General features: G+C 36.6%; 3 protein-coding genes across 4 annotated transcripts; all 3 read right to left on the bottom strand.

The window, feature by feature from the left end:
• Positions 1-859: 859 nt before the first annotated feature.
• On the bottom strand, positions 860-2165 carry hoxd9a (homeobox D9a). Its single transcript, XM_079882125.1, has 2 exons — positions 1536-2165; positions 860-1203 (listed from the first exon to the last, which is right to left on the bottom strand). The coding sequence occupies exons 1-2, from the start codon at positions 2071-2073 to the stop codon at positions 962-964; spliced, it is 780 nt and encodes a 259-aa protein (XP_079738251.1). The 5' UTR covers positions 2074-2165; the 3' UTR covers positions 860-961.
• Positions 2166-3611: 1446 nt separating this feature from the next.
• On the bottom strand, positions 3612-13442 carry hoxd10a (homeobox D10a). 2 transcript variants are annotated; one of them, XM_079881760.1, is made up of 3 exons: positions 13056-13442; positions 5357-6292; positions 3612-4607 (listed from the first exon to the last, which is right to left on the bottom strand). In XM_079881760.1, the coding sequence occupies exons 2-3, from the start codon at positions 6075-6077 to the stop codon at positions 4333-4335; spliced, it is 996 nt and encodes a 331-aa protein (XP_079737886.1). In that variant the 5' UTR covers positions 6078-6292; positions 13056-13442; the 3' UTR covers positions 3612-4332. The 2 variants fall into 2 exon arrangements, with proteins under 2 accessions (XP_079737886.1, XP_079737885.1); XM_079881759.1 differs by lacking the exon at positions 13056-13442 and adding an exon at positions 6468-6665.
• Positions 10125-12486, bottom strand: hoxd11a (homeobox D11a). The gene is made up of 2 exons (XM_079881761.1): positions 11507-12486; positions 10125-10816 (listed from the first exon to the last, which is right to left on the bottom strand). Exons 1-2 carry the CDS (start codon positions 12099-12101, stop codon positions 10584-10586), a joined length of 828 nt encoding a protein of 275 aa, XP_079737887.1. The 5' UTR covers positions 12102-12486; the 3' UTR covers positions 10125-10583.
• Positions 13443-14470: the final 1028 nt, after the last annotated feature.

Raw genomic sequence — 14470 nt, 5'->3', positions numbered from 1 at the left:
ATATTCTCTAACAATGAATCTCTAGTTTGTGTTCAGCATGAAAGAAACTGAGGCTGATCCCATATCACTGAAATGTAAAATATCAGTACATAAGCAGTACGCATGTCGAACTTGAAATTTATTTGTAAAAATTGGTCTAAAAGGGAAACATATTATCACAGTAAGTGCACAAGTTGAGTATTCAACAAAGCTTGTCTACACCCAAATTCACTATACAGCACTGAAGTCAATTGAGCTTCACTTTGACCAAAATAAAAGACATAAAATAGACCAAAAAGGAGTTCGTTTTACTTATATAATTTAGACCTTTTGATGCATCTAACACGCCAACAAAAGCTTCAACGAGAAATACAATATTTTAGTAAGGAGAAATTCGAAATAAGGGATTGAATACACGATGTCCAATTTAAAAAGAAAGAAATTAAAGGCACAGTAAATTATTCATGTGGCTGCATGAGGGTGAAGAGGTTTTGCATGCATTATGGACAAAAATGTAAAGATCAGCAGATTAAGAACTAACCAGATCACGGACCATATCCTAATTTCCTATAAGACATTATTATGATGAGTAATGATAAGAAACCACTGACGCTGAATTTCACTGTGCAAAAGAAAAAACTGGATTCTCAGATCTTCAAAGAAATACTCCACCATGATTCTGGGAAATCGATTTTAGGGCGTTTTAAGCCAAATGTAACTATTTTAGAAATCGTTGTAAAATACCCAATCATTTCAAGTCACTCAAATAATTATTTTGACTCAGAATATATATATATATATATATATATATATATATATATATATATATATATATATATATATATATATATATATATATATATAATAGAATATATGCCAATTCAATGTTGGGTAAAAATTTAAAAATCACAAAAGGTGTATCCTAATCCAAGCATATGTTAAAGGGACGCACATTAGCTGCTGAGTTGAAGCACGCTTTCCACTAAGGATCTTTACCGGTCCTCTCTCGGTTCATCTTCTTCATTTTCATTCTTCTGTTCTGAAACCAGATTTTAACCTGCCGCTCTGTTAAACTCAGGATTCGTGCGACTTCATAGCGACGATCCCTCGTTAAATACATGTTATAAAGGAACTCCTTTTCCAATTCCAGAGTCTGATATTTTGTATACGGACAACGTTTCTTTCTTGTTGATCTCGCATGGATCCAGTTTGCAGCAGGGTTGCCTGAAAAGAAAGAAACAAGCTAAAGAAAGCATAATAATAATAATAATAATAACAATGTGAAAAGAAAACCATGCACATAAGCTTAACTTCCACAAGAAATGTCATGACCATATCAGAAACGGAGATACGTTCATATTTAAGCATTAAAATATTGTGTAATTGGTGTTAAACATGTGTGTGAATGCAATTATTTCAAAAGTTTTTTTTTTTTTAATGCCCTCTACACCTATGAAGGCCAGTGGTAAGAGCCCGGACACTTTTATAGGTTTGTAAAACTTCCAGTTTAGGGCAGTTCGACAGTTGTAAATCACAGGGCAATTCATTTTACTTACTTGGGTCAAGTTGTTGTTGTTGCTGTTTTTCGTCTTTAGGTTCGCCGTGGCTCGAAGTATCATTTTCAACTCTTTCTTCAGTAGTTTTGTCTACGGATACAGTGCTGCAGCGAAACTCGGGAACCACCGGCGTCTCTGCTTCAAACGCCGCGCTTTCAGTCCTTTTCGAGGGTAAACTTTCAGTCTTTGTACCGCTGAGCCGAGTGTTGGAGTGGAACCCCGATAAAGAGATATGGTTCGCGACTGGCTCTATCCAGGAGCGGACGTATCTGTTGTCAGAAAGATGGGTCTGGTGGACGTATGGATGGTAAATCCCGGACACTGTAGCAGGAGAGGGCTGATGAACCGAGGACCAGGACGCTGGGAACACGGCCGACTTGGGAGCGAAGCTACACGAGGAAAAGTCCGCATTTTCGCCCACACCTGACGGCCTCGCGGTGTGTGAACCCTGGACATAACGCGCTCCGTACACATCCTCCGTCTCGTGCCCCATAATAGAGTCCACATAATAGCTACTGAGAGCTGAACTAGTCGACATTTCTGGATCCCTTCGAACTCATATAAAACGTTACTCTGTTTCCGAAACCTTGCCTCTGAACAATCATAGTATTTTTGCTGCCTTCATCTTCAGTGATTGGTTGCATGAATCACGTGATCATATTTACTAATACAGAGAGTAAATCAGTCCTCTGATAACGGTATGTTTGATTTTGTGCTCTTAAAAAAGACAAGTTATTTTTATCTGAACTTGTAATGATATTTTGCATTCATCTTTCTTTAAACTACGTATGTTTCTTTTTATATAACAAGGTCAGATTAATGCACCCATTTATTTGCACTCACTATTACCTTAACAAACGATTCCAGCCGTGTAAAATCTTGCAAAAATTTCGTCATAAGGTATGTCATAGTCTAGCCTTGTAAAGTATTTTATAGAGTACCGAGTTGCAAGTCATCGTAAAATAAATGTAATAACATGCTGTAAAACAACGAACCACCACAGCCTCACAGATTCTCATATTTTATAAACTACTTTAGTTTTAAGATCTGTTATGCGGTATTTGTAAGTTTGATGCTGACTGTAAGGTGTTGTAAGATTGACACTGGAAGAAACATTTGTATATTTTTGGTACTTATTCAAAAGAGAGTCATAGTATTTTATGTGTATCAATAAAAATTTTATGAGGTGCATTTGATTATGTATTAATGTTCCCTTAATAAAACAGACTCTTGGTATTTCAAAGTGTCTTGACCTATGTGTTTATCATTAATAACAATAATAATACAGCAATATTGGGATCTTTTTAGATAACAATGTAGCCTTCGTCGAGATTGAATTACTGGTGGTAAAAATGTTAATCTACCAAAATAATAGAAGTTTATATATAGATAAAATAGAATAGATCATTTGTGTAAAAAGGGATTAAGTCAAGGGAAATGTAAACACAAGGAAATACAAAATATAGACGAATGCATTACATATTTCATCTTAATTTGAGAAAATAATTTGTGTGAAGAAAACCATGTGGTTTAGCTTATTTGTCGACAAGTTGTCACTGAGAGCTCAGCCGTTACAATTTCGGTCAAAATGATAATCTGTGTTTCCATCTGTGACCACACACTTGAACACATCTTAGAATGTGCCTACAGGGGTGTATGGCATTGTGTTTGTGTGCGCACATTATAGAGAGTGAGTGGGCGATGCTAGAAATATACTTTTTTTAGACGCTTGGAAGGATCGGTATTAAAAGACGAAAATAATTAGGCATGACAACTTTTAAACAAAATGTTGTTTATGAATGTATGGATTGACGGACCAAATCATTTTCACCTATAGTTTACCAAACCTCTATGTGCTTCTGGTTTGCCTGATTTGGACTATTATTATTATTTATTTTTCTTTTTTTTGGCGTATCATAATTTGAAATTTGGGATATTGACGTTGAAGTTTGAAGGTTACAGGGTTACATTTTAGTATTTTGAATTAAGTTAAGGTTCTATTTAGTAAAAACTTACACGTTTTTTTTTTTTTTTTTTTTTTTTTTTTTTTCAGAACACAACAGTCCATTTTTGGTAATCAGAACATACAGTGTGATTCATTTTTCAAATAAACGACAATTGACATGTACCCCTATTTGTATATTAGTTTGTATTTGCTAATTTATCTTTGAAGAAGAAAATATTTACCTTTGTAATTTATCTTTAGGGGTGTGTGTGTGTTTGTAAGGGGGAGGGGCGAGACATGATCTTTATTAAGCTGTGGTTTAGAAACACTACACCAAATATTACACCAAAACACTATTATGACATTATCAATTTATTAGTCCACTGACCACATGCCACAAACATGCACTTATACAGACATATTTAAACATCTATTATACAGAAATCTTTAAACGTAATTATTTCAGATAAATGTACGTTTGCATTGGAGAAAGAATGGGAGATCTTCACTTTCGAATGTGCTTTCATGTCCAAAGTCATGGCTTTTTGGCGCCACATTTTTGCTCTGTTCCCGCTAAAATGAAACCGCTTGGAACAGCCTGTTCTTCTTTTATAAATTAAGACCTTACACCACTTTTATACCCTGTGAAACATATGAAATTACACCAGGCTTCACATTTCAAATGCAATCAAAGATCTAGCAACAAATGACAAGTATTCAGCAACGATCACAACATTGGAACGTGAAAGTAGCCAAAACAATGCACACTGCCCTCATGTCATCATTATACAGGAGAACATAGACTGACCGAAATGAGGGTGATAAGTTTTTGATCTGCACTTGTTTGCATTCTCACGAAAAAGTAAGATTGGACGTCAGTTCACGGATGCGATTTTCTCTACTCGTCTTCTTAAGTTTCATCCTGCGGTTTTGGAACCAGATTTTCACTTGTCTGTCAGTAAGGTTGACGCTTTTGCTTATCTCTAGACGGCGCTCCCGAGTCAGGTACATGTTGAATAAAAATTCTTTTTCTAATTCCAAGGTCTGGTGTTTTGTGTATGGACATCTTTTTTTCCTTCCGCTCTTCGCGGTCAACCAGTTGCTCGTCGGTGTGTCGTTTTTGGATTCTGCAAAAACAAAAAGGACAGAATGTCAGAAGACAGAATCAGCCAAACAAACAGGGAAAATAGGACACGTTTTATTTCTACATAAAAACATAGACGGCATAGGCTACGTTTGTTAAAACGGCTGTCATAATTAAATCTACACTTACAGGTCATTAGAAGTAGGCTAACGTACTGAGTCAAAATATATATAATTGTCCATGTGGCCCACAAGTTACCAGTATTCAAGTGTTGGTTAATCTCTACCACGTCATTTTATTTAATGAATTTTAATGTTTTGTTTCTGTTTTTTTGCGTTTGGTTAACACAGGATCTTGTCTTTTTATATATAGCCTAAGTCATTACATCATGTTATAACCAATGCACTTTTATATATGCAGTTTTCAGATACTGCACCAGAAATAGGACTTTACTATATTGAACTCCTCAGTCAGTATCAAATAAATAGCAATGAATGATTTCTACATCAAAAGAGCATTCATTCTCGTGCTGAATGGATTAAGTCACAAATACATTTCACCAATGCTGTTCTTATATTGACCAAAGAAGAATGTCAAGTCACTTGCAACAAAAGGTATTTGATGTTAACGCGCCCTCGCAGCGCCGTTTCCTGTTAGGGCTTTTACTGCAACCTGAGAAAGACTCCCATTAAACATTACGACTTTCGGGCTGTTTGTGTTTTATATTGGGTTTTATGATGCTAGAGCGTTCGCGTTACACCAAGACGCGATTAATCCGTTTATTGTACTCACCTTTGGTTTCTCTGTGTGGCAATTCAGGGCTGGAGACAGACGCCTCAGTTGAGCAATGCTTCTCCTCCAGCGAGCTGAGTTTGGGATCTGGACTCTGCGCCGGGGAAGAGCTCCTTGTGTCCCGATCGAGCGCAAGCTTCTTTTCCACCTCGACAAAGGGCGTTGACTGCGACTTTGGAGTCACCCTGTTCAGCTGCATTAACGTAGTGTTTGGGCTCATCGTCTCGTTGTCATAGTCCGGGTTTTTCGCCGTCGCGTAAGTTTGACTTAGTCTAAAATATCCAGGGACCGGGATCTCGGGACTCTCAACGGAACATGATTCGGGGATCAGGTTGGAGTACGCGGGTATCTCAGACGAACTGACCTTTGCTCTCTTGTCGGAGTACATACAACAGTTAGTCTCTTCTTTAATGTTTTGTGAAAATGTGCAGGTGGACATCTGGTTGAGCGGTTGCTCTAATCGGCAGGACCTGCTTGGATCTGCCCAGGTATCAGTTTGAGGTATGTACGAGTGGACGTTCATGCCCATGTTTTGGTGGTTTACTTCCCCCCGTTTGCCAAGAGACGGCAGGAGTCCACAGGTTTGCATTCCATAGGTTCCCATTTCTGCAGTGGCTGGCATGTACATGTTACTGCTGGAATAAAAATCTGTTCTGCACGCCCCAATCAAGGAATCTACCAAAAACGTGTTTGCAGCAGGAGAGCTGTTGGGAAAGGACATTTTGGAGAGTTTCTTTTTTTTAAGAAGCAGAGAAGTGTCCTCTGTAAGCTGACATATCTAGCAAAACAATCCCCGTATAACCAGCGAGTCTCTCTGCAACCACATGACACTCTCACCAATGAAATTTGAAAATGGCCTTGAGACGCAGGCTCTTCCCCGTCACGTGGGCGCATTGACACATGATTTGAAGTTTCAGACGTGGTCAACAGCGACACCTAGAACAAGGACTTGAAATTGGTTTCAAGACTGCCGAAATAACGTTGTTAAATCCATTTCAGGAAAATATATAAAATGAAAACTTGGACTCATATATTGGCCTGCTGTTAAGCAAAGAGCAAGAACAAGGAAAGTGAATTATTGCATTTAGCACAGACTATTTTGTATAGCTACCTTTAAATTCCAATTCAAGGTCAAGATAGGAAATGTCTGAAGAGTTCTCGTAGTTCACGAGGCAAAATGCAGAGGACTATGCAGAACAAAATGAGCCGGTGTACGCGGGCCTAAACACCGCTGACTCGATTAAGAGGGAAAAACAAAATTGTGATTAATCCTTTCTATGTTTGTTTTTATCATGAATTATGTTTTAATAGACACATCTGATTTTGCATGTTTTCCACATTGGCCTTTTTGTCGGACACAAAGGAAATTCAAATGTTATTACTTCTTAATAATTCATGTAATAGACTACATTGATTGTTGTTTGCTGCTATTTTCAAAATTAAATAAAAGAAACCTTGAAGAAACCCTGCTTGTTAAATCATAGCCAGTCAGTGTATTTTATCACGTTATCAGTCACATTATCATTATAAGGATGTAAGGTATTCGTTTATATATTTGCAAAATATAGGCTATAGCGCAAGTCAAATGTTTAAACGGCTTTACTGTTTTGTGTAATTAATGCAGTTCTTTCATATGTGCAGAGTGGAGTTAATCAATTAGTATGCCATGTGTCTTGTAAAATAGGCCGATATACTATAAACGCATTTTAACATTGACTTTAGAAATACCTGCATTTTCACTCAGCGAAAACATGTTATAGGCCTATGCATCATTATAAAATTATTGTGGGAAAAACATGTAGAGTATATTATTCGCAATAACTAAATACGCAAATACGTTTGCAGAATTTAACAGCATTTATAAAGGATATAATATTATCTCTGCTTAAGAACTGGATACATTGAAAATGCGCAAGGATAATTAAATGATATTGCTATCTTTATATGCCGCTGAATGAATCATTTGCAATGTGCTTGTTACAAGGGTGTAAACTATTATCACAAACCAATAATATCGTCATGTACACAAAATCCTAAAATATCAAATTAGCTATAATGAGCCATTAACTATTTTATAGAAATCTTGATTTTAGGTAAACGTAACGGCGCACGGTTTCTTTACATAATTTTGAATAAAGCATAAAGACAAAAAAGAATGCATGTACGCGCTAAATCAGTGGGTTTCCTACTAAAAATTGCAAGCTGACAAATCTTCCAGATAAATAACAAATAAATAAATAAGAATCACTGCAGAGGACTGACATCTGAAAACACACATAAACACCAAGCATATTGGTAGTGTTCAAGATTAAACCTTTCAAATGATTAATCTGGGTTATTAAATTAAATGCAAATACTCTAAAAAGCCTATAATTACATCTTCTAAAGAGTGTTTGGTTATTTAATTTGTTGGTTCACCTTTATGTGTAATACATAAATAAATAAAAATAAAAAATAGATCTAAGATAAGAGGATGTAGATGCGTGTACAGTTTAATACATTTCCTAAATAAGTAGTGGACTATAGCTGTTATGATCCATGTATCATTTGAGATATTAGGAATATTTAATTGTACTTTTTTACACACAAGCCTGCAGTCTTCCAGCGAACTGTTTAGGCTATATAATAAAGCTAAACGATGGTTAAACCCTTACAAAATCTATCTGCCATAATCAGTCGTAATACGATAGCTAAATTAAGGATAACAACAAAAACGACAAATAATAATAATAATAATAATAATAATAATAATAATGGTGGTGGTGATGGTTCTGTATGGTTTCTTTATCGAAGGGGACATTTCCAAAAGAGGGGACTGTAAAGAGGCACGCTAACCTCTGAGACTATGAAGAAAATGTTTACTGAAATTGTCTCCTCAACTATGCAGATGAAGATACCCTCCGTACGTGACTAAAATATGAAGAGTTCAGATGCAAAAGCCTCTAAGTGCCATCTGAAATTTTCTTCTAGAATGATCATTTTTATCAAGCTCGTATATTTAAGTTCAGTAATTTCACTTAAATGGCAATGAAAATGACCTATTAATTGCCATTTAAGTGAAATTACTGAACTTAAATAAACGAGCTTGATAAAAATTATCATTCTAGAAGAAAATTTCAGATGGCACTTAGAGGCTTTTGCATCTGAACTCTTCATATATTTTCCCGGTTTTCAGGTTATTCTGAGATCTGATGCAACAGGGTAAATCTAATTGAGAATAAGAGTGAATCTCAATAATAACATACCGCCAGTAAACGGGCGTAAAAACATTAGATTAGATCACATAACTCCGCTCAAGATCATAGTCATTGTTTAAGAGGAAAACTGCACTTGGATTACACACAGCACCAGGTCCGATCATTGCTGTGAGTTCGCCCTCTCGTGGCTTCAAGCAGCATCAACAAAATATACATAAATAAAGGGGTTGTCAATGTTAAGATTCCTTAATTACTGGCAGAGTAGCCTATTATAAAACTCACAACAATACAGTGTTAATTTGTAATTATAAACGGAATTTCCAGTACATATGGCTGAGAGATTTAGGTAACACATATCTAGGAAACAAAAGCTTACGATTCTCCGTTTGCCTCCACTGCAAATATCGGGTTTGCATCTCCAGCATATTCTGACTCCACCGAGGTAGCCGATTCTTTACAGTAGGCCTATATGTCCGCTGATAAGATTAATTTCTGCACCAACAGTCTTTTGGGAGCTTTTTGGTTCTTAGGGTATAGCATAATCTTAAGAAAACACCACTGAGGCTCTAAACGTAAACAGTGTAGACTTTTACTGCATTGTTACCCTTGCCTAAATCCCATTTGTAGGAGAAAAACATTATGGAGGATTTGGTTGTATTATATGGTTTTATTTTACACAGCATTTCACCAGGCTTAACGGCGGCTATGTGCAGTGTTTAACCTATAGTACAGGAAGTATCAGTGTGAAGGCCTTTGAAGGCAGATCAGTGGGATTGAGGGGATGCGGCGGCCATATTGGACGTGCTGCACTGCGGCGGCTCTGAGAGGGCGTAGTTTTTCAAAGAGAACCGCAAAAAAGGCGCCTTTACTTATTCGATAAGGTTAAGGGTGACGACCTTGACGTAACAGAAGTTCAAATACAATATTTCTTTTGACGTTCGAAGTTGTTGACGAAATCGAACTTTGTAAACCACTGTGTTCAAGACGGTAAGTGTTCGCGTACTACATTTGACGTAAACAGAAATAAGCTTGTCGAAATGGGGTGATGTCTAACGCATAGGCCTTATAGTTCAATTCGAAGACTAGTCCTCTTTTGTAAGATAACACGTAGCCTATTATTAGATTTTCACTCTTATCTGTTCACATAGTACTCAGTTCTTCTCTTTCTAGACAGAAAAAAGAAAACATCTGCACCCTTTGTGTTTCAGGGCAAAGTCACAGTTGAAGTGGATAGAGGGTCCAATAGCCCCAATTTAATTTACTGCCCAGAGTTTATTGTACTGTCTAGACTGTTCAAGGTTTAGTAAATAGCCTTAGTGTAAAACAACATACAAGGATAGAAATTTGTCAAAGACCTATAAAAGTTACCATTGGAAATTGTTCTCTCTCCATCTCGCTTTCCTTCTTCATCTGTAATAATCAAAACTAACATTCATCTGGAAAATGAGTAGGCCTAACAGTTTGAAACGCAACTCTGTAAAATAATTTTATTTAATGAAAATAAATAACTGTTAAATAACGCATTATGTTGCGCGCACTAACATCATACACACAAAGACACGTCACAACAATTAATAAAAAATCTGCAAATAACTTGCTGTATTTTTATTTAATACATAGATACATTACATGCTTCAAACGAATAAATGCATACACAGCTCTAACTCAATGTAATTATTGATTGGATGTAACCAAAGGTTGCCTACAATGTGAGAATGCAAAAATACAATAAATAAATACAAATACAAAGCTACTGAATTTCAATGGCATTATCACAGAGTATGAAGAGATTGTCGAGGTACCTGTTCCTGATAACTGATTATTTCCCTCACTGCGGATTCATTGTTGTAGATAATTTGTGCAGAATTTTAATTCCGGATAAAATTCATTTTAGATAGCAAGTATTTTGCATAGTAAAATACAGCGTTGACGTGAAAATAAGTCATGTGTCCGACGAATGGATGATGTCCCACAATCATGACACAACAGGATAGCCATCGTCTCCCGAAGCGGCAAGTATATCATGACTCTCAGAACAATGGATTTCCAGTGAAATACTGGAGACGATCTCGGTTCATCTTTTTCTCTTTCATCCTTCGGTTCTGGAACCAAATCTTCACTTGTCGGTCTGTAAGACTGAGCATTCTTGACAACTGCAGACGCTTCTCTTTGTTTATGTACACATTGAAAAAGAATTCTCGTTCAAGTTCTCGGATCTGGTATTTCGTATATGGGCACCTCTTTTTTCTGGACTTTGTTGCACCTACAAAAAGAAACGCAACTTGATTACATTGCAATGAATTTGAACTCTACAACGGCAGATGTTTCTGCAGATGGCTTTGAAAGTTAGAGTCTATCCGACACTTCGGATACTAATGCCTAATTTGTTTTCATATAAAACTTTAGTTTAATCCGAACTACACATGCAGACAAAACACTCGGAAAACGAAAGTATGTTTACAGAGGCAATACAACGAGACAAACACTGCTACATGAAATATACACAAGCACGCAAACGGCCCACAATCGCATGCACACACACACACACACACACACACACATTTACGTCCAAACGCACGCGCACATGAGTAGCCCGTCGGTGTATTTTCGATTTGATTAAAAGTCTTTCGCTTTTAAGTTAAAATATTTGGTGATAATGTTGCATAACACTGAAACAAGCGACAGGCTGAAAATAGAACAGGCTTTCTATCTAAGAAAGTGCGGTCTTTCTCGATTTCAATCGCGACTATAATTTCAGTCTTTACAACAGTTCATAAACGAAATGTTTTGAGTAGGCTAGCCTATATGATCCGACGAAAGCGCCTTCCCCATATTAAACATTTTTACGACTGCAAAGAGAATCTTACAAGCTATATAAAAACTTTTGCATGCTTATAAAGTGCCACATAAAAGCTTTAGGGTAGACTGAACCGCGTTAGACGCGTAAACCTACTTGAGCCGTTGTTCTTTTCTTCATCGCAGGTTGATATCGAGGATTCCTCCTCCAGGGTTTCTGTAGGGTCTTGTTTGGTCTGCTCCGCGCTATCTGTAGACACATTGCATGCAACATCTCCGGGGACACTTGTATCTGGCTTTTGTTCGGACTGCTCAGGGTTGGGCTTCTCCGAGTTCGCAGTCTCAAAGAACTGATCAAATTCTTGTGGAAGTACCCCGTTTCGGCCGACGTTGGTGAAGAAATTGCACGAGGAGCTATTACCACCGTGATGGTGGCTATACACGGAATCGTTTTTGAAAATAATTTCCGCTCTGTTTGTTGACTGTAGGAGATCTCGGTGCATTATCTCCTCCGTTGAATAGTACGAAGCGTAATTGCCCCTGTAATGCCATTTGCTCGGATGATCCAGTCCATAGTCCCTGAAAGTCACTTCACGAACAGGTTGGACTTGCGCTATGTTCGAGGAATAGGGGAAATTTACTTGACACGACGTTGTTTGTGGTAAAAACGATGAGACCGACGAGAAATCATGAACATAGTACGGTAAATACATATTAGATGCACAGTTGCCGCGATCATCGTAGTCGGTCATTGCTCGCTTTAGCCTTAGAGAGGAAAAATCGTCAGCTTGACTGTTAAACTTTGCCCATCTATTGCACCATATGCGTGTGGATAGGACTCGCGAGGAAGAAAAAATCGGAAACGTACGCTGACGTGCAATTCATCTTGATCGATTCTTGAGGTAATTGTGTCATGTGATCCGGTAAAAAAAAAATTACCATATATCAATATCAGTCATTAAGTGAGCGACTCATATGTAACCGCATGAGGCAGGTCATTGGTTGCCTACATTTTTGAAACTCCCATGTTAATTCCCCCATGTGTTGCAAGGCATTAGTAAACAATCACAGAAATACCACGTCAAATATGTTGTTTAAAATAATGCAATAGGTAATTAAATAAAAGACCTTCATCGAAGCGTTAAACAATGTTTTTTTTTTTTTTTTTTTTTTCAAATGTGCGACATCAAGTTGTATTATTCAATTGCTTTATTTTTTATATTTTTCTAGGTTTTCCAACCACTTAACCTCACGGCCGAAAGAAAACTTTGACTATGAAGCAAAAATTTTTAGTCTCTCACCTTAAAGCCTACCCGGAAATTGAGATTTGCAAGCTGTTATTATATGAATTGCTGCATCTCTTTTCTAAACCTGTAATATGCTATTTTACTGAAATTCTGGGGAAATTTAAAGTCCATATCCTGTTATACCTTAGGCTACATACGAGACACGTCATAGGAAATAATGAAAAAGAGAAAGGGAAAAAGGAAAATAAGATTTGAGAGGTGAGACAGAAAACGAGAGAAACGTAGCCTAATGCAGTTCACCAAATATAGTTGTTGCAAGGCAGCGAAAACAGATTTTCTGTTTATTCTACACAGTCTACAGAAAGTCCAAATTTAGTCACGATGTAAACATTGTACAAGAATGCTTTTCCAAAAAACGACAAAGGTCAATGTAAAGTGTAATAACATTTAGAACTGTACCTTTCTGTTTTAGCTTGAAGTAAAATCTGCATTTAGTCCGATTTAGTATTCCAGTAAAGCTTGTAGTAACACAGTGATCAAAAGGAAGAGATACACTGATTCACACTGCCAAGTACAAAACAACTGTTCTGGCTTTGAACGTCTGTGGTCTGAGACAATGCGCAGCCGGCAATCACCAATAACCGTCAGCCAAATCATTTTATTGCACAGACAAAAGGATGTGCAATGGTGTACTGTCCTGGGTGGAGGTAAACACTGACTGGTACATTCCTACCGAGAGACTGTATAAAAAAAATGCATATTTACCGTTATTCCTTTTTTTTTTTTTTGTTCCTCCAGATCTACATGTCTCATATACTATAACACAAAAATGGCGTTGTTAAGCTTATAAAACAAATAAACAACCAAAGTTACTATATTATTTTGTACAGCCTGGTGTTTTTTTAAATAAAATAAAAATCTGGTTTATTTAAAAATATAGATATAATAATCTGGTAACATGCAAATAGTAGCCTAACCATAATATTATCTTTAGTTAATTTAAGAATTCGAAATGAGAACTTAAATTTGCGCGGTAACACTCAAGAAACACCTTAAATCATTTCCACAGTTTTACAATTTCATTTTTATTTTCGTAAATAGAAGCTGTATCGCGCTTTCTTAACGAAGAACGCGTGGCCTATCTTGTATCTTGCGATTCATACTTAAGACTTTTTCATTTGCTGCTTCTTTGTTCTGGGTAGAACCCAAAAGTTTTAGAGCCCAACAAAATATGAATCCGTTTACCAGACGATGTCCAAAGATTTTGTTTAAACAGAAAAAAAAAAAGAAAAGAAAAGAAAATATTTTTTTCGCAATAATATGAAGCTAACTTTGTTAATAGTAGGCTATTAAATGGTAGCGCATCAAAACAAGTTATGTCACGCGGTTTGGCCATATGTGAGAGCTCAAAATTGCTTCTTGCAAACTTTTTTTTTAAATGCGCAAAGTATTCTTAGTAGAAAGAATGTCAGTGCAAGAAAGCCACTAACTTGACCTTAACTTTGTATTGGCGCCCCCAGTTTCTACAGCGGTCGCAGGACGTCTGGCAGAGCCATCAATATATTTACTCTCCGCTTGCTTTTAACTTTTAAAGGAATTATTATTAATAATTAACTTGGACCAAACTTACCTTTGTAATATTGAATAGTTGATTGATTCATTCACTCTTTCATTGATAGGTAGAAAACATTTATTTTAAATTAAAATAATGATAATACCTGATATTAATGAAAATACTTAAACACATTTGGTGAAAGTGTACAGTGCAGCCATGCCTATAATTTAGAGTTTAGTCTGCAGAGAGTAAAGATTTTGTTAGGTAAATATATAGGCCTATAGGCAATAATAAAAATAATTATTTATTTATCTGGTTT

This window comes from Squalius cephalus (assembly GCF_949319135.1).
Source record: "Squalius cephalus genome assembly, chromosome: 9".
NCBI classification, from domain to species: domain Eukaryota; kingdom Metazoa; phylum Chordata; class Actinopteri; order Cypriniformes; family Leuciscidae; genus Squalius; species Squalius cephalus.
This window is presented reverse-complemented; position numbering and strand designations above follow the sequence as displayed.

What these genes read in the sequence shown, in the direction of transcription:
- hoxd11a (XM_079881761.1), bottom strand. Translation starts at nt 12,101, where the DNA reads ATGACCGACTACGATGATCGCGGCAACTGTGCATCTAATATGTATTTA. An exon ending in AGAAAAGAACAACGGCTCAA is followed by an intron (nt 10,817 to 11,506) that starts GTAGGTTTACGC and finishes TTCTTTTTGTAG; the next exon opens with GTGCAACAAAGTCCAGAAAA.
- hoxd9a (XM_079882125.1), bottom strand. Translation starts at nt 2,073, where the DNA reads ATGTCGACTAGTTCAGCTCTCAGTAGCTATTATGTGGACTCTATTATG. An exon ending in ACAACAACAACTTGACCCAA is followed by an intron (nt 1,204 to 1,535) that starts GTAAGTAAAATG and finishes CTTTCTTTTCAG; the next exon opens with GCAACCCTGCTGCAAACTGG.
- hoxd10a (XM_079881760.1), bottom strand. Translation starts at nt 6,077, where the DNA reads ATGTCCTTTCCCAACAGCTCTCCTGCTGCAAACACGTTTTTGGTAGAT. An exon ending in GCCACACAGAGAAACCAAAG is followed by an intron (nt 4,608 to 5,356) that starts GTGAGTACAATA and finishes TTGTTTTTGCAG; the next exon opens with AATCCAAAAACGACACACCG.